The sequence below is a fragment of the Oncorhynchus nerka genome, linkage group LG18 (genome assembly GCF_034236695.1).
Source record: "Oncorhynchus nerka isolate Pitt River linkage group LG18, Oner_Uvic_2.0, whole genome shotgun sequence".
NCBI lineage: Eukaryota > Metazoa > Chordata > Actinopteri > Salmoniformes > Salmonidae > Oncorhynchus > Oncorhynchus nerka.
The window spans coordinates 79,554,683-79,572,877 of record NC_088413.1 but is presented as its reverse complement, the minus strand read 5'-3'; the positions used below and the strand labels follow the sequence as shown (position 1 = coordinate 79,572,877).

Below are 18,195 nucleotides of genomic sequence, written 5' to 3'. Positions count from 1 at the left end.
GGAGAGAGAGAGACATGGATGAGGAGAGAGAGAGAGTCATGGGAGAGGAGAGAGAGAGACATGGATGAGGAGAGAGAGAGAGACATGGATGAGGAGAGAGAGAGAGACATGGGAGAGGAGAGAGAGAGAGACATGGATGAGGAGAGAGAGAGAGTCATGGATGAGGAGAGAGAGAGAGACATGGGAGAGGAGAGAGAGAGAGTCATGGGAGAGGAGAGAGAGAGAGACATGGATGAGGAGAGAGAGAGAGACATGGATGAGGAGAGAGAGAGAGACATGGATGAGGAGAGAGAGAGAGACATGGATGAGGAGAGAGAGAGATACATGGGAGAGAGAGAGAGAGACATGGATGAGGAGAGAGAGAGAGACATGGATGAGGAGAGAGAGAGACATGGATGAGGAGAGAGAGAGAGTCATGGGAGAGGAGAGAGAGAGAGACATGGATGAGGAGAGAGAGAGTCATGGATGAGGAGAGAGAGAGAGACATGGAGAGAGAGAGTCATGGGAGAGAGAGAGACATGGATGAGGAGAGAGAGAGAGGATGAGGAGAGGAGAGAGACATGAGATGAGAGAGAGAGAGAGACATGGATGAGGAGAGAGAGAGAGACATGGGAGAGGAGAGAGAGAGAGACATGGATGAGGAGAGAGAGAGAGACATGGATGAGGAGAGAGAGAGAGACATGGATGAGGAGAGAGAGAGAGACATGGGAGAGGAGAGAGAGAGAGACATGGATGAGGAGAGAGAGAGACATGGATGAGGAGAGAGAGAGAGACATGGAGAGGAGAGAGAGAGACATGGATGAGGAGAGAGAGAGAGACATGGGAGAGGAGAGAGAGAGAGACATGGATGAGGGAGAGAGAGAGAGACATGGATGAGGAGAGAGAGAGAGACATGGATGAGGAGAGAGAGAGAGACATGGATGAGGAGAGAGAGAGAGACATGGATGAGGAGAGAGAGAGAGACATGGATGAGGAGAGAGAGAGAGTCATGGATGAGGAGAGAGAGAGAGACATGGGAGAGGAGAGAGAGAGAGACATGGGAGACGAGAGAGAGAGAGACATGGATGAGGAGAGAGAGAGAGACATGGATGAGGAGAGAGAGAGACATGGAGAGAGAGACATGGATGAGGAGAGAGAGAGAGACATGGATGAGGAGAGAGAGAGACATGGGAGAGGAGAGAGAGACATGGATGAGGAGAGAGAGAGAGACATGGATGAGGAGAGAGAGAGAGACATGGATGAGGAGAGAGAGAGACATGGAGAGAGAGACATGGATGAGGAGAGAGAGAGAGACATGAATGAGGAGAGAGAGAGAGACATGGATGAGGAGAGAGAGAGAGACATGGATGAGGAGAGAGAGAGAGACATGGATGAGGAGAGAGAGAGACATGGATGAGGAGAGAGAGAGACATGGGAGAGAGAGAGAGAGAGAGACATGGAGGTGAGGAGAGAGAGAGTCATGGGAGAGAGAGAGAGAGTCATGGGAGAGGAGAGAGAGAGAGACATGGAGGTAGAGGAGGAGAGAGAGAGTCATGGGAGAGGAGAGAGAGAGTCATGGGAGAGGAGAGAGAGAGAGACATGGAGGTAGAGGAGGAGAGAGAGAGAGACATGGATGAGGAGAGAGAGAGAGACATGGGAGAGGAGAGAGAGACATGGATGAGGAGAGAGAGAGAGAGACATGGGAGAGGAGAGAGAGAGAGACATGGATGAGGAGAGAGAGAGAGACATGGGAGAGGAGAGAGAGAGACATGGATGAGGAGAGAGAGAGAGTCATGGGAGAGGAGAGAGAGAGAGACATGGATGAGGAGAGAGAGAGAGTCATGGGAGAGGAGAGAGAGAGAGACATGGATGAGGAGAGAGAGAGAGTCATGGGAGGGAGAGGAGAGAGAGAGACATGGATGAGGAGAGAGAGAGAGACATGGGAGAGGAGAGAGAGAGAGACATGGATGAGGAGAGAGAGAGAGAGACATGGATGAGGAGAGAGAGAGAGTCATGGATGAGGAGAGAGAGAGAGACATGGATGAGGAGAGAGAGAGAGACATGGATGAGGAGAGAGAGAGAGTCATGGGAGAGGAGAGAGAGAGAGACATGGATGAGGAGAGAGAGAGAGACATGGATGAGGAGAGAGAGAGAGACATGGGAGAGGAGAGAGAGAGAGTCATGGGAGAGGAGAGAGAGAGAGACATGGATGAGGAGAGAGAGAGAGACATGGATGAGGAGAGAGAGAGAGACATGGATGAGGAGAGAGAGAGAGACATGGATGAGGAGAGAGAGAGAGACATGGATGAGGAGAGAGAGAGAGACATGGGAGAGGAGAGAGAGAGAGTCATGGGAGAGGAGAGAGAGAGAGACATGGATGAGGAGAGAGAGAGAGACATGGATGAGGAGAGAGAGAGAGTCATGGGAGAGAGAGAGAGACATGGATGAGGAGAGAGAGAGAGTCATGGGAGAGGAGAGAGAGAGAGACATGGATGAGGAGAGAGAGAGAGTCATGGGAGAGGAGAGAGAGAGAGACATGGATGAGGAGAGAGAGAGAGACATGGATGAGGAGAGAGAGAGAGTCATGGGAGAGGAGAGAGAGAGAGACATGGATGAGGAGAGAGAGAGAGACATGGATGAGAGAGAGAGAGAGTCATGGGAGAGAGAGAGAGAGAGACATGGATGAGGAGAGAGAGAGAGTCATGAGGAGAGGAGAGAGAGAGAGAGAGTCATGGGAGAGGAGAGAGAGAGAGACATGGGAGAGGAGAGAGAGAGAGAGACATGGATGAGGAGAGAGAGAGAGACATGGATGAGGAGAGAGAGAGACATGGATGAGGAGAGAGAGAGAGACATGGATGAGGAGAGAGAGAGAGACATGGATGAGGAGAGAGAGAGAGACATGGATGAGGAGAGAGAGAGAGACATGGATGAGGAGAGAGAGAGAGAGAGACATGGATGAGAGAGAGAGAGAGGAGAGGAGAGAGAGAGAGTCATGGGAGAGGAGAGAGAGAGAGAGACATGGATGAGGAGAGAGAGAGAGACATGGATGAGGAGAGAGAGAGAGACATGGATGAGGAGAGAGAGAGAGACATGGATGAGGAGAGAGAGAGAGACATGGATGAGGAGAGAGAGAGAGACATGGATGAGGAGAGAGAGAGAGACATGGATGAGAGAGAGAGAGAGACATGGATGAGGAGAGAGAGAGACATGGGAGAGGAGAGAGAGAGAGACATGGATGAGGAGAGAGAGAGAGACATGGATGAGGAGAGAGAGAGAGACATGGATGAGGAGAGAGAGAGAGACATGGGAGAGGAGAGAGAGAGAGACATGGATGAGGAGAGAGAGAGAGACATGGATGAGGAGAGAGAGAGACATGGATGAGGAGAGAGAGAGAGACATGGGAGAGGAGAGAGAGAGAGACATGGATGAGGAGAGAGAGAGAGACATGGATGAGGAGAGAGAGAGACATGGATGAGGAGAGAGAGAGAGACATGGGAGAGGAGGAGAGAGAGAGACATGGGAGAGGAGAGAGAGAGAGACATGGATGAGGAGAGAGAGAGACATGGATGAGGAGAGAGAGAGAGACATGGGAGAGGAGAGAGAGAGAGACATGGATGAGGAGAGAGAGAGAGACATGGGAGAGGAGAGAGAGAGAGACATGGGAGAGGAGAGAGAGAGAGACATGGGAGAGGAGAGAGAGAGAGACATGGGAGAGGAGAGAGAGAGAGTCATGGATGAGGAGAGAGAGAGAGACATGGATGAGGAGAGAGAGAGAGACATGGGAGAGGAGAGAGAGACATGGATGAGGAGAGAGAGAGAGTCATGGATGAGGAGAGAGAGAGAGACATGGATGAGGAGAGAGAGAGAGACATGGGAGAGGAGAGAGAGACATGGATGAGGAGAGAGAGAGAGACATGAATGAGGAGAGAGAGAGAGACATGAATGAGGAGAGAGAGAGAGACATGGAGGTAGAGGAGGAGAGAGACATGGGACTCTCCTCTTTTTTTAAATGTATTTTTTATTTCACCTTTATTTAACCAGGTAGGCTAGTTGAGAACACCTTTATTTAACCAGGTAGGCTAGTTGAGAACACCTTTATTTAACCAGGTAGGCTAGTTGAGAACACCTTTATTTAACCAGGTAGGCTAGTTGAGAACACCTTTATTTAACCAGGTAGGCCAGTTGAGAACACCTTTATTTAACCAGGTCGGCCAGTTGAGAACACCTTTATTTAACCAGGTAGGCTAGTTGAGAACACCTTTATTTAACCAGGTAGGCTAGTTGAGAACACCTTTATTTAACCAGGTAGGCTAGTTGAGAACACCTTTATTTAACCAGGTAGGCTAGTTGAGAACACCTTTATTTAACCAGGTAGGCTAGTTGAGAACACCTTTATTTAACCAGGTAGGCTAGTTGAGAACACCTTTATTTAACCAGGTAGGCTAGTTGAGAACACCTTTATTTAACCAGGTAGGCTAGTTGAGAACACCTTTATTTAACCAGGTAGGCTAGTTGAGAACACCTTTATTTAACCAGGTAGGCTAGTTGAGAACACCTTTATTTAACCAGGTAGGCTAGTTGAGAACACCTTTATTTAACCAGGTAGGCTAGTTGAGAACACCTTTATTTAACCAGGTAGGCTAGTTGAGAACACCTTTATTTAACCAGGTAGGCTAGTTGGAGAACACCTTTATTTAACCAGGTAGGCTAGTTGAGAACACCTTTATTTAACCAGGTAGGCTAGTTGAGAACACCTTTATTTAACCAGGTAGGCTAGTTGAGAACACCTTTATTTAACCAGGTAGGCCAGTTGAGAACACCTTTATTTAACCAGGTAGGCCAGTTGAGAACACCTTTATTTAACCAGGTAGGCTAGTTGAGAACACCTTTATTTAACCAGGTAGGCAAGTTGAGAACACCTTTATTTAACCAGGTAGGCCAGTTGAGAACACCTTTATTTAACCAGGTAGGCAAGTTGAGAACACCTTTATTTAACCAGGTAGGCAAGTTGAGAACACCTTTATTTAACCAGGTAGGCTAGTTGAGAACACCTTTATTTAACCAGGTAGGCTAGTTGAGAACACCTTTATTTAACCAGGTAGGCTAGTTGAGAACACCTTTATTTAACCAGGTAGGCTAGTTGAGAACACCTTTATTTAATCAGGTAGGCTAGTTGAGAACACCTTTATTTAACCAGGTAGGCAAGTTGAGAACACCTTTATTTAACCAGGTAGGCTAGTTGAGAACACCTTTATTTAACCAGGTAGGCTAGTTGAGAACACCTTTATTTAACCAGGTAGGCAAGTTGAGAACACCTTTATTTAACCAGGTAGGCAAGTTGAGAACAAGTTCTCATTTACAATTGCGACCTGGCCAAGATAAAGCACAGCAGTTACACATGGAGTAAAAAAAACATACAGTCAATAATACAATAGAAAAATAAGTCTATATACAATGTGAGCAAATGAGGTGAGATAAGGGAGGTAAAGGCAAAAAAAGGCCTTGGTGGTGAAGTAAATACAATATAGCAAGTAAAACACTGGAATGGTAGATTTGCAATCAAAGAATGTGCAAAGTAGAGATAGAAATAATGGGGTGCAAAGGAGCTAAATAAATAAATAAATACAGTAGGGAAAGAGGTAGTTGTTTGGGCTAAATTATAGATGAGCTATGTATGGGTGCAGTAATCTGTGAGCTGCTCTGACAGCTGGTGCTTAAAGCTAGTGAGGGAGATAAGAGTCTCCAGCTTCAGAGATTTTTGTCATTCGTTCCAGTCATTGGCAACAGAGAACTGAAAGGAAAGGCGGCCAAAGGAAGTGTTGGCTTTGGGGGTGACCAGTGAAATATACCTGCTGGACAGGTGGGTGTTGCTATGGAGACCAGTGAAATATACCTACTGGCAACAACAACAGCTCTCCGATAACTCTCTCCATGGTTGTCAACAATAACACCTACAATGTCTCTCACAAGAAGAAAAGTATTTTCCTTGATTAGGAAGCCATATTAAATCTAGCCTGGGACATGCTTTTGGCCATCAACCAATCACATGTATTTATAAAGCCCTTCGTACATCAGCTGATATCTCAAAGTGCTTGTACAGAAACCCAGCCTAAAACCCCCAAACAGCAAGCAATGCAGGTGTAGAAGCACGGTGGCTAGGAAAAACTCAATAGAAAGGCCAGAACCTAGGAAGAAACCTAGAGAGGAACCAGGCTATGAGTTGTGGCCAGTCCTCTTCTGGCTGTGCCGGGTGGAGATTATAACAGAACATGGCCAAGATGTTCAAATGTTCATAAATGACCAGCATGGTCAAATAATAATAATCACAGTAGTTGTCGAGGGTGCAACAAGTCAGCACCTCAGGAGTAAATGTCAGTTGGCTTTTTCATAGCCGATCATTAAGAGTATCTCTACCGCTCCTGCTGTCTCTAGAGAGTTGAAAACAGCAGGTCTGGGACATGTAGCACGTCCGGTGAACAGGTCAGGGTTCCATAGCCGCTGGCAGAACAGTTGAAACTGGAGCATCAGCACGACCAGGTGGACTGGGGACAACAAGGAGTCATCAGGCCAGGTAGTCCTGAGGCATGGTCCTAGGACTCAGGTCTTCCAAGAGAGAGAGAGAGAGAAAAACAGAGAGAATAGAAGAGATAGAATTAGAGAGAGCATACTTAAATTCACACAGGACTCCGGATAAGACAGGAGAAATACTCCAGATATAACAAACTGACCCTAGCCCCCCGACACATAAACTACTGCAGCATAAATACTGGAGGCTGAGACAGGAGGGGTCAGGAGACACTGTAGCCCCATCCGATGACATCCCCGGGACAAGGCCAAACAGGCAGGATATAACCTCACCCACTTTGCCAAAGCACAGCCCCCACACCACTAGAGGGATATCTTCAACCACCAACTTACTATCCTGAGACAAATCCGAGTATAGCCCACGAAGATCTCCCCCACGGCACGAACCCAAGGGGCGAGCGCCAACCCCGGACAGGCAGATCACGTCAGTGACTCAACCCACAATGATGAACCTGTAAGGTTAAATCCCCCTGTTATAAGGCATGGTTAGAATATGTGCTGCTGTAACCCTGGTCAGCTGCTTGATCTTCTAGTTTCGGATAATCTACCTGGTCCCAGATCTGTTTGTGTTGTTTTGCCAGTGGCTCGTGACAATAAATGTAGGAGTTGGTTAGAAGGCGCAAACTGATCTGGGACCAGGGGGTTAGGGATGATCTTATCTCTTGGTAGCAGGTGCTGGTTTAAGCTGCTCGATGGCAAGGTTGATCTTGATCGGACACTAGATATACAGCCGTATGTGGACAGACCTTGAAACTAGTTTGTGTATTTCAGACAAACCCGTTGCTGACAGGTGTATCAAATCGAGCACATGGCCATGCAATCTCCATAGACAAACATTGTCAGTAGAATGGCCTTACTGAAGAACTCAGTGACTTTCGTGGCACTTTACCCAACAAGTCAGTTTCGTCAAATTTCTGCCCTGCTAGACCTCTCTGGAGGTTAGTATTATCATACTGCTCTCTGTAGCTGGAGGTTAGTATTATCATACTGCTCTCTGGAGGTTAGTATTATCATACTGCTCTCTGTAGCTGGAGGTTAGTATTATCATACTGCTCTCTGTAGCTGGAGGTTAGTATTGTCATACTGCTCTCTGTAGCTGAAGGTTAGTATTACCGTACTGCTCTCTGTAGCTGGAGGTTAGTATTACCGTACTGCTCTCTGGAGGTTAGTATTGTCATACTGCTCTCTGGAGGTTAGTATTATCATACTGCTCTCTGGAGGTTAGTATTACCGTACTGCTCTCTGGAGGTTAGTATTATCATACTGCTCTCTGGAGGTTAGTATTATCATACTGCTCTCTGGAGGTTAGTATTACCGTACTGCTCTCTGGAGGTTAGTATTACCGTACTGCTCTCTGTAGCTGGAGGTTAGTATTACCGTACTGCTCTCTGGAGGTTAGTATTATCATACTGCTCTCTGGAGGTTAGTATTATCATACTGCTCTCTGGAGGTTAGTATTATCATACTGCTCTCTGGAGGTTAGTATTACCGTACTGCTCTCTGTAGCTGGAGGTTAGTATTACCGTACTGCTCTCTGTAGCTGGAGGTTAGTATTATCATTAGTATTATCATACTGCTCTGTAGCTGGAGGTTAGTATTATCATACTGCTCTCTGGAGGTTAGTATTATCATACTGCTCTCTGTAGCTGGAGGTTAGTATTATCATACTGCTCTCTGGAGGTTAGTATTATCATACTGCTCTCTGTAGCTGGAGGTTAGTATTATCATACTGCTCTCTGTAGCTGGAGGTTAGTATTGTCATACTGCTCTCTGTAGCTGAAGCTCTCTGTTAGTATTACCGTACTGCTCTCTGTAGCTGGAGGTTAGTATTACCATACTGCTCTCTGGAGGTTAGTATTGTCATACTGCTCTCTGGAGGTTAGTATTATCATACTGCTCTCTGTAGCTGGAGGTTAGTATTACCGTACTGCTCTCTGGAGGTTAGTATTATCATACTGCTCTCTGGAGGTTAGTATTATCATACTGCTCTCTGGAGGTTAGTATTACCGTACTGCTCTCTGGAGGTTAGTATTACCGTACTGCTCTCTGTAGCTGGATTACCGGTCTAGGTTAGTATTGTCATACGCTCTCTGGAGGTTAGTATTATCATACTGCTCTCTGGAGGTTAGTATTACCGTACTGCTCTCTGGAGGTTAGTATTATCATACTGCTCTCTGGAGGTTAGTATTATCATACTGCTCTCTGGAGGTTAGTATTACCGTACTGCTCTCTGTAGCTGGAGGTTAGTATTACCGTACTGCTCTCTGTAGCTGGAGGTTAGTATTATCATACTGCTCTCTGTAGCTGGAGGTTAGTATTATCATACTGCTCTCTGTAGCTGGAGGTTAGTATTATCATACTGCTCTCTGGAGGTTAGTATTATCATACTGCTCTCTGTAGCTGGAGGTTAGTATTGTCATACTGCTCTCTGTAGCTGGCGGTTAGTATTACCATACTGCTCTCTGTAGCTGGAGGTTAGTATTACCATACTGCTCTCTGGAGGTTAGTATTACCGTACTGCTCTCTGTAGGTTAGTATTACCGTACTGCTCTCTGTAGCTGGAGGTTAGTATTACCATACTGCTCTCTGGAGGTTAGTATTATCATACTGCTCTCTGTAGCTGGCGGTTAGTATTACCATACTGCTCTCTGTAGCTGGAGGTTAGTATTACCATACTGCTCTCTGGAGGTTAGTATTATCATACTGCTCTCTGTAGCTGGAGGTTAGTATTATCATACTGCTCTCTGTAGGTTAGTATCACCGTACTGCTCTCTGGAGGTTAGTATTACCGTACTGCTCTCTGGAGGTTAGTATTATCATACTGCTCTCTGTAGCTGGAGGTTAGTATTGTCATACTGCTCTCTGTAGCTGGAGGTTAGTATTATCATACTGCTCTCTGTAGCTGGAGGTTAGTATTATCATACTGCTCTCTGGAGGTTAGTATTATCATACTGCTCTCTGTAGGTTAGTATTATCATACTGCTCTCTGTAGCTGGAGGTTAGTATTATCATACTGCTCTCTGGAGGTTAGTATTGTCATACTGCTCTCTGTAGCTGTAGGTTAGTATTATCATACTGCTCTCTGTAGCTGGAGGTTAGTATTATCATACTGCTCTCTGGAGGTTAGTATTACCGTACTGCTCTCTGGAGGTTAGTATTATCATACTGCTCTCTGTAGGTTAGTATTACCGTACTGCTCTCTGGAGGTTAGTATTACCGTACTGCTCTCTGTAGCTGGAGGTTAGTATTGTCATACTGCTCTCTGTAGCTGGAGGTTAGTATTGTCATACTGCTCTCTGTAGCTGGAGGTTAGTATTATCATACTGCTCTCTGTAGGTTAGTATTGTCATACTGCTCTCTGTAGCTGGAGGTTAGTATTATCATACTGCTCTCTGGAGGTTAGTATTATCATACTGCTCTCTGGAGGTTAGTATTATCATACTGCTCTCTGTAGGTTAGTATTGTCATACTGCTCTCTGTAGCTGGAGGTTAGTATTATCATACTGCTCTCTGGAGGTTAGTATTATCATACTGCTCTCTGTAGGTTAGTATTACCGTACTGCTCTCTGGAGGTTAGTATTACCGTACTGCTCTCTGGAGGTTAGTATTATCATACTGCTCTCTGGAGGTTAGTATTGTCATACTGCTCTCTGTAGCTGGAGGTTAGTATTATCATACTGCTCTCTGGAGGTTAGTATTATCATACTGCTCTCTGGAGGTTAGTATTACCGTACTGCTCTCTGTAGGTTAGTATTATCATACTGCTCTCTGGAGGTTAGTATTACCGTACTGCTCTCTGGAGGTTAGTATTATCATACTGCTCTCTGGAGGTTAGTATTACCGTACTGCTCTCTGGAGGTTAGTATTACCGTACTGCTCTCTGGAGGTTAGTATTGTCATACTGCTCTCTGGAGGTTAGTATTGTCATACTGCTCTCTGGAGGTTAGTATTATGCTTTGTGTCATCATTTCACCACCCGTGTCAAACATTGTGAGACACTGACGAGGAACACAGCGTTCCGGGAGTCTGACTAATCTGGGATTGTTTCACCACAGGACTGCCGGCAGCCTAGTGGCTAAGAGCGTTGGCCCGGTAACCGAAAGGTTTGAATCCTTAGCCGACTAGGTGGAAAAAAATATGTCTGTGCCCTTGAACAAGGCACTCAACCCTAAATGCTTCTGTAAGTCGCTCCGGATAAGAGAGTCTGCTAAAATGACTGTAATGTCTATGTAGTGGGACCCAATCCCCTACATAGTGCACTACTTTTCATCCTACATAGTGCACTACTTTTCATCCTACATAGTGCACTACCTTTCATCCTACATAGTGCACTACCTTTCATCCTACATAGTGCACTACTTTTCATCCTACATAGTGCACTACTTTTCATCCTACATAGTGCACTACCTTTCAACCTACATAGTGCACTACCTTTCATCCTACATAGTGCACTACCTTTCATCCTACATAGTGCACTACCTTTCATCCTACATAGTGCACTACCTTTCATCCTACATAGTGCACTACCTTTCATCCTACATAGTGCACTACCTTTCATCCTACATAGTGCACTACTTTTCATCCTACATAGTGCACTACCTTTCATCCTACATAGTGCACTACTTTTCACCAGAGCCTTGGGTGCCATTTGGGATGAACAATGCCCAGCCTCTCCAGCCTGGTGCACCAGCAGATGGGGAAGGGTCAGGGGGCTCTTCCTGATCTGGGAGGGGCTTTTTTTAGGGGTCTGGCAGAGGAACAATGAGCTTCACCCCTCCCTCACAGATGCCTATATACCCAGTGATAGAATAGAGAGTTGAAGAGAGAGCCATCTGTTCTTCATTCCTTCACTGTGTTTCCCTCCCAGGCAATAGATGTCTTGGACGCCTGATTACTGTCTCTGGGATTGAGCGCGATAGATCACTACGCTCCAGTAACCCCCTTTCCTGGTCTCACCCTTCAGACAAAAACCAAAAAATATGGGGACTTGAGGATTATTATTCTGCTATTTACCATATTTATTATCACAAACAATTTGACTCTTTTAGTTTGTAAAAAGTGACGTTATATTTTTTGCAGCATACATCTATGATGTAGATTGTGCAAGTCAAAATTTAACGTTTTTTGTTGTCAATATAGGCTCTCTTGGAGAATTGTCCTTAAAATAGATTACGAAAAAGACTGAATAAAAGAGGGTTTAGAGAGAGAGAGAGAAACATAGTAAGACAACTGTGAGGGTGTTTAATCAACTTGGGATCGGTCTCTCTCTTTAATTCTCTGTTATGTTTTACCATCTCTAGCTTCACCTTTGACCATCAGAGGGGCCTCTGCCGTCACAATAGCTCTGTTGTCCTATTGGTTGGACACCCCGCCTGCTCCTACCTACCCCCCCCCCCCCCACGGAGAGAGAGCAGTGTTTTGAAGACTGCTGACTAGCACACGACAAAGTAGGTTGTCTTGTCTGGGTGTTTTAATGCGATGGTTTACTAACGCTGTTGTTACCTCCTCCAACAGCGCTGGAATGCTCATGAAACCGGAACGGAAGAGTACGAGGCAGAAGGTGGGTGTAAAGATACGATAAAGTTACTGCATTTATTGTAAAGTTACTGCATTTATTGTAAAGTTACTGCATTTATTGTAAAGTTACTGCATTTATTGTAAAGTTACTGCATTTATTGTCAAGTTACTGCATTTATTGTAAAGTTACTGCATTTATTGTAAAGTTACTGCATTTATTGTAAAGTTACTGCATTTATTGTAAAGTTACTGCATTTATTGTAAAGTTACTGCATTTATTGTAAAGTTACTGCATTTATTGTAAAGTTACTGCATTTATTGTAAAGTTACTGCATTTATTGTAAAGTTACTGCATTTATTGTAAAGTTACTGCATTTATTGTAAAGTTGTTGCATTTATTGTAAAGTTACTGCATTTATTGTAAAGTGTTTACAATAAATGCAACAACTTTACAATACATTTAGTAACTTTACAATAAATGCAAAACAATTACAATAACTGCAGAGTTACTGTATTTATTGTAAAGTTACTGCATTTAAGGAAAAGCTTAAAGTCAGCGTTTCACTCTACTGTTGACACCCGCTGTATCCTGTACATGTATTGTTTATCCCCACTGACACTAGTCAGCTTTGGGGTCATTTCCATTTGAATTTAGAAAAGTCAACTAAAACTCCACTATTAAGTAGAACTGACCCCAGGCCCCCCGACCCCAGGCCTCCCGACCCCAGGCCCCCCGACCCCAGGCCTCCCGACCCCAGGCCCCCCGACCCCAGGCCTCCTGCAGTGCTTGAGGCGTCACTACAGACCCAGGTTCGATCCCAGGCTGTAACACAGCCAGCCACGACCGGGAAACCTGACTTCGGTCGCCAGCTAGATGGTGTTTCCTCCGACACATTGGTGCGGCTGGCTTCCGGGTTAAGCGAGCAGTGTGTTAAGAAGCAGTGCGGCTTGGCAGGGCTGTGTTTCGGAGGATGCACGGCTCTCGACCTTCGCCTCTCCCCCAGTCCGTAGGGCAGTTGCAGCGATGAGACAAGACTGTAACTACAATTTGGATATCCTGAAATTAGGGAGAACATAAATAAATAAAAACAAAGTAGAACTGATCCTGATCATAGGAGTGAGATGGAGGACATTCAACGCGTGTGTGTGTGTGTGTGTGTGTGTGTGTGTGTGTGTGTGTGTGTGTGTGTGTGTGTGTGTGTGTGTGTGTGTGTGTGTGTGTGTGTGTGTGTGTGTAGGCCAGCTGCACCTGTGGAACCCTGATGAACCCTCTACCCCACGGGGCTCTATCACACCCCTCTCAGACCACCAGGAGGAGAGGTTTCGGGAGGCCTGCGAGGAGCTGACTATGCCTTGGGATGGATGTGCCAGCCACCATGAGCTACTGGCTCTCTGTGACCACCTGGGCCTGGAGGTGGGGAAAGAGTCTGTAATGGTACCCTTATCTTTATAGTGTGGAATAGGGTGCCATTTTGGATTCAACCAAAGTTCATTTTTGGGCTCAGCTGGTCCCAATTTACTCCTCATCCCATCCTCTTGGCCCTAATCCTTCCATGTTTGCCGATCTGCAATTTTTATTTTATTTGACCTTTATTTAACTAGGCAAGTCAGTTCAGAACTAATTCTTATTTTCAACGACGGCCTATTTTGGACATAACCCCAAGTGGAGGTCTGAGAGTCTGAGTAGATGCTGGGAAATGTTTCTGATTGTTGTTTATTTTTTTGTCTCCAGGTGACGGAGGATGTCCTCCAGGTTCTAAGTGGTGATGAGGTCATGAGCGTTCAGGCGTTTACTTCCTGGGTTCTGAACCATGCCAAGCCCCCCACCCCGTCTGCCTCCACACCTTACAGACAGCTCAAAAGACTACACTCCTCACAGGTACAGTGAAGCTCACCATTTTAGGTCTAGTTCTCATGTCAAAGCTAGACATCGGTACCACATTTTAGTGATTTTTTTCCAAACTCCTGATTTTAAAAAATGTTTTAAACATGCTGGAAACGGTGTTACAATATTTCCTGTTTAGAATCACTCTTGAATTAATAAATGGATGAATCAATTATTGAATGAATGAACTAACAAATTAATGAATCAATTATTGAATGAATGTACTAACAAATTAATGAATCAATTAGTGAATGAATGAACTAACAAATGAATGAATCAATTATTGAATGAATGAACAAAAAAATGGATGAATCAATTAGTGAATGAATGAACTAACAAATTAATGAATCAATTATTGAATGAATGAACTAACAAATTAATGAATCAATTATTGAATGAATGTACTAACAAGTGAATGAATGCATGTATTAGACAATTAAAATAGATACTGCCACACACTAATGCAATGACAAGTACACATAGAGTATCTTGCTATAGTATCTGGTAATATTTATGAGGTGTTCCCCATCTCTCCTTGCAGCCATTCGATGAGACGGGCCGTAGAACCAGCGCTATGACGAGCACCATCGGGATGCGTCTGTTCTCCACTCTGGACGATGGGACAGGATCCGCTCCTGCTGAGGACATCCTGGATGTCTGGATGGAGGAGGGCATCGAGAACAGCCCAGAGATTCTACAGGTGATAACATGTTACCTCTCATTCTGGAGGTAGGGAGGTAGAACGGTAGAGAGGGAGGGAGGGAGGTAAAGAGAGGGAGGGAGGGAGGTAGAGAGAGGGAGGGAGGGAGGTAGAGAGAAAGGTAGAGAGAGAGGGAGGGAGGTAGAGAGAAAGGTAGAGAGAGAGGGAGGGAGGAAGGTAGAGAGAAAGGTAGAGAGAGAGGGAGGGAGGTAGAGAGAAAGGTAGAGAGAGAGGGAGGGAGGAAGGTAGAGAGAAAGGTAGAGAGTGAGGGAGGGAGGTAGAGAGAAAGGTAGAGAGAGAGGGAGGGAGGTAGAGAGAGAGGGATGTAGAGAGGGGGAGGGAGGTAGAGAGAAAGGTAGGGAGGGAGGTAGAGAGGGGGGAGGGAGGTAGAGAGAAAGGGAGGGAGGGAGGGAGATAGAGAGGCAGGGAGATAGAGAGGCAGGGAGGTAGAGAGGGAGGGAGGCTTGAGATGTTGACACTGTGTATGTGTCTGTCTATGTTTGTGTTGTAGGCCTTGGATTTTGACCTGGAGGGAAAAGTGAACCTCAGGGAGCTGACTGTGGCTCTGGAGAACGAGCTCCTCGTCACTAAGAATGGGATCCACCAGGCTGCACTGGCCAGCTTTAAGGCTGAGATCAGATACCTACTGTGAGTATGAGGAGATACCTACTGGCCAGCTTTAAGTCTGAGATCAGATACAGTACCTACTGTGAGTATGAGGAGATACCTACTGGCCAGCTTTAAGGCTGAGATCAGATACCTACTGTGAGTATGAGGAGATACCTACTGGTTAGCTTTAAGGCTGATATCAGATACCTACTGGCCAGCTTTAAGGCTGAGATCAGATACCTACTGACCAGCTTTAAGGCTGATATCAGATACCTACTGTGAGTATGAGGAGATACCTACTGGCCAGCTTTAAGGCTGAGATCAGATACCTACTGTGAGTATGAGGAGATACCTACTGGCCAGCTTTAAGGCTGAGATCAGATACCTACTGTGAGTATGAGGAGATACCTACTGGCCAGCTTTAAGGCTGATATCAGTACCTACTGGCCAGCTTTAAGGCTGAGATCAGTACCTACTGGAAGTATGAGTAGAAACCTACACTGATGCTGACAGTCTGAGTGAAATGCATTTACACACTCACACATTTACAGCATTTCAGTCATTTAGCTCTTATCCAGAGCGACTTACAGACAGCTAGGTGGTATAACCACATATCTCAGGCTTAGTAAGTACACTTTCTCTCTAAGTCACCATCAACAGTCACAAGCTAGTATGACAAGAATAGTGCAAGAGTTACTTGTCGGAAAGTTTAATAATCAACGGAAACATCGAAACAATATAACAAACACGAGTATCGTATAGACATGAAACACATAAACAATACTGACTGGGTAAGAGGTGAGGTAATAAGTGAGGTAATGGGAGTCCAGGTGTGCCTCACGATACGAGTAATGAATGATGCCAGGTGTGCGTAATGATGGAACGATGGATCCCAGGAACGGTGGTCGGTAAACCGGCAACGCCGGAGGGGCCGGAGCGGTAGTAGAGTGACCGTGACACACAAACGCCGGAGGGGCAGGAGCGGTAGTAGAGTGACCGTAACACGCCGGAGGGGCAGGAGCGGTAGTAGAGTGACCGTAACACGCGAACGCCGGAGGGGCAGGAGCGGTAGTAGAGTGACCGTAACACGAGAACGCCGGAGGGGCAGGAGCGGTAGTAGAGTGACCGTAACACGCCGGAGGGGGAGGAGCGGTAGTAGAGTGACCGTAACACGCGAACGCCGGAGGGGCAGGAGCGGTAGTAGAGTGACCGTAACACGCCGGAGGGGCAGGAGCGGTAGTAGAGTGACCGTAACACGCGAACGCCGGAGGGGCAGGAGCGGTAGTAGAGTGACCGTAACACGCGAACGCCGGAGGGGCAGGAGCGGTAGTAGAGTGACCGTAACACGCCGGAGGTGCAGGAGCGGTAGTAGAGTGACCGTAACACGCGAACGCCGGAGGGGCAGGAGCGGTAGTAGAGTGACCGTAACACGCCGGAGGGGCAGGAGCGGTAGTAGAGTGACCGTAACACGCGAACGCCGGAGGGGCAGGAGCGGTAGTAGAGTGACCGTAACACGCGAACGCCGGAGGGGCAGGAGCGGTAGTAGAGTGACCGTAACACGCAGACGCCGGAGGGGGAGGAGCGGTAGTAGAGTGACCGTAACACGTCGGAGGGGCAGGAGCGGTAGTAGAGTGACCGTAACACGCGAACGCCGGAGGGGCAGGAGCGGTAGTAGAGTGACCGTAACACACGAACGCCGGAGGGGCAGGAGCGGTAGTAGAGTGACTGTAACACGCAGACGCCGGAGGGGCAGGAGCGGTAGTAGAGTGACCGTAACACGCGAACGCCGGAGGGAAAGGAGCGGTAGTAGAGTGACCGTAACACGCGAACGCCGGAGGGGCAGGAGCGGTAGTAGAGTGACCGTAACACACGAACGCCGGAGGGGCAGGAGCGGTAGTAGAGTGACCGTAACACGCCGGAGGGGCAGGATCGGTAGTAGAGTGACCGGAGGGGCAGGAGCGGTAGTAGAGTGACCGTAACACGCGAACGCCGGAGGGGCAGGAGCGGTAGTAGAGTGACCGTAACACGCGAACGCCGGAGGGGCAGGAGCGGTAGTAGAGTGACCGTAACACGCGAACGCCGGGAGGGGCAGGAGCGGTAGTAGAGTGACCGTAACACGCGAGCGCCGGAGGGGCAGGAGCGGTAGTAGAGTGACCGTAACGCGACGCGGAGGGGCAGGAGCGGTAGTAGAGTGACCGTAACACGCGAACGCCGGAGGGGCAGGAGCGGTAGTAGAGTGACCGTAACACGCGAACGCCGGAGGGGCAGGAGCGGTAGTAGAGTGACCGACGCCGGAGGGGCAGGAGCGGTAGTAGAGTGACCGTAACACGCAGACGCCGGAGGGGCAGGAGCGGTAGCGGTAGTAGAGTGACCGTAACACGCGAACGCCGGAGGGGCAGGAGCGGTAGTAGAGTGACCGTAACACGCAGACGCCGGAGGGGCAGGAGCGGTAGTAGAGTGACCGTAACACGCAGACGCCGGAGGGGGCAGGAGCGGTAGTAGAGTGACCGTAACACGCAGACGCCGGAGGGGCAGGAGCGGTAGTAGAGTGACCGTAACACGCAGACGCCGGAGGGGCAGGAGCGGTAGTAGAGTGACCGTAACACGCGAACGCCGGAGGGGCAGGAGCGGTAGTAGAGTGACCGTAACACGCAGACGCCGGAGGGGCAGGAGCGGTAGTAGAGTGACCGTAACACGCGAACGCCGGAGGGGCAGGAGCGGTAGTAGAGTGACCGTAACACGCCGGAGGGGCAGGAGCGGTAGTAGAGTGACCGTAACACGCAGACGCCGGAGGGGCAGGAGCGGTAGTAGAGTGACCGTAACACGCGAACGCCGGAGGGGCAGGAGCGGTAGTAGAGTGACCGTAACACGCGAACGCCGGAGGGGCAGGAGCGGTAGTAGAGTGACCGTAACACGCCCC

The 18,195-nt window shown here is 47.5% G+C and overlaps 1 protein-coding gene across 1 annotated transcript in view; it reads left to right on the top strand.

Annotated features, from left to right (window-relative positions):
• Positions 1–18,195, top strand: part of nin (ninein (GSK3B interacting protein)) — a 114,718-nt gene that overhangs the window by 50,553 nt on the left and 45,970 nt on the right. The window contains exons 7-11 of the mRNA XM_065004383.1: positions 12,079–12,124; positions 13,320–13,495; positions 13,814–13,960; positions 14,508–14,666; positions 15,178–15,314. Coding sequence (XP_064860455.1) covers positions 12,079–12,124; positions 13,320–13,495; positions 13,814–13,960; positions 14,508–14,666; positions 15,178–15,314 — 665 coding nt within the window. The remainder of the gene's footprint in view (positions 1–12,078; positions 12,125–13,319; positions 13,496–13,813; positions 13,961–14,507; positions 14,667–15,177; positions 15,315–18,195) is intronic.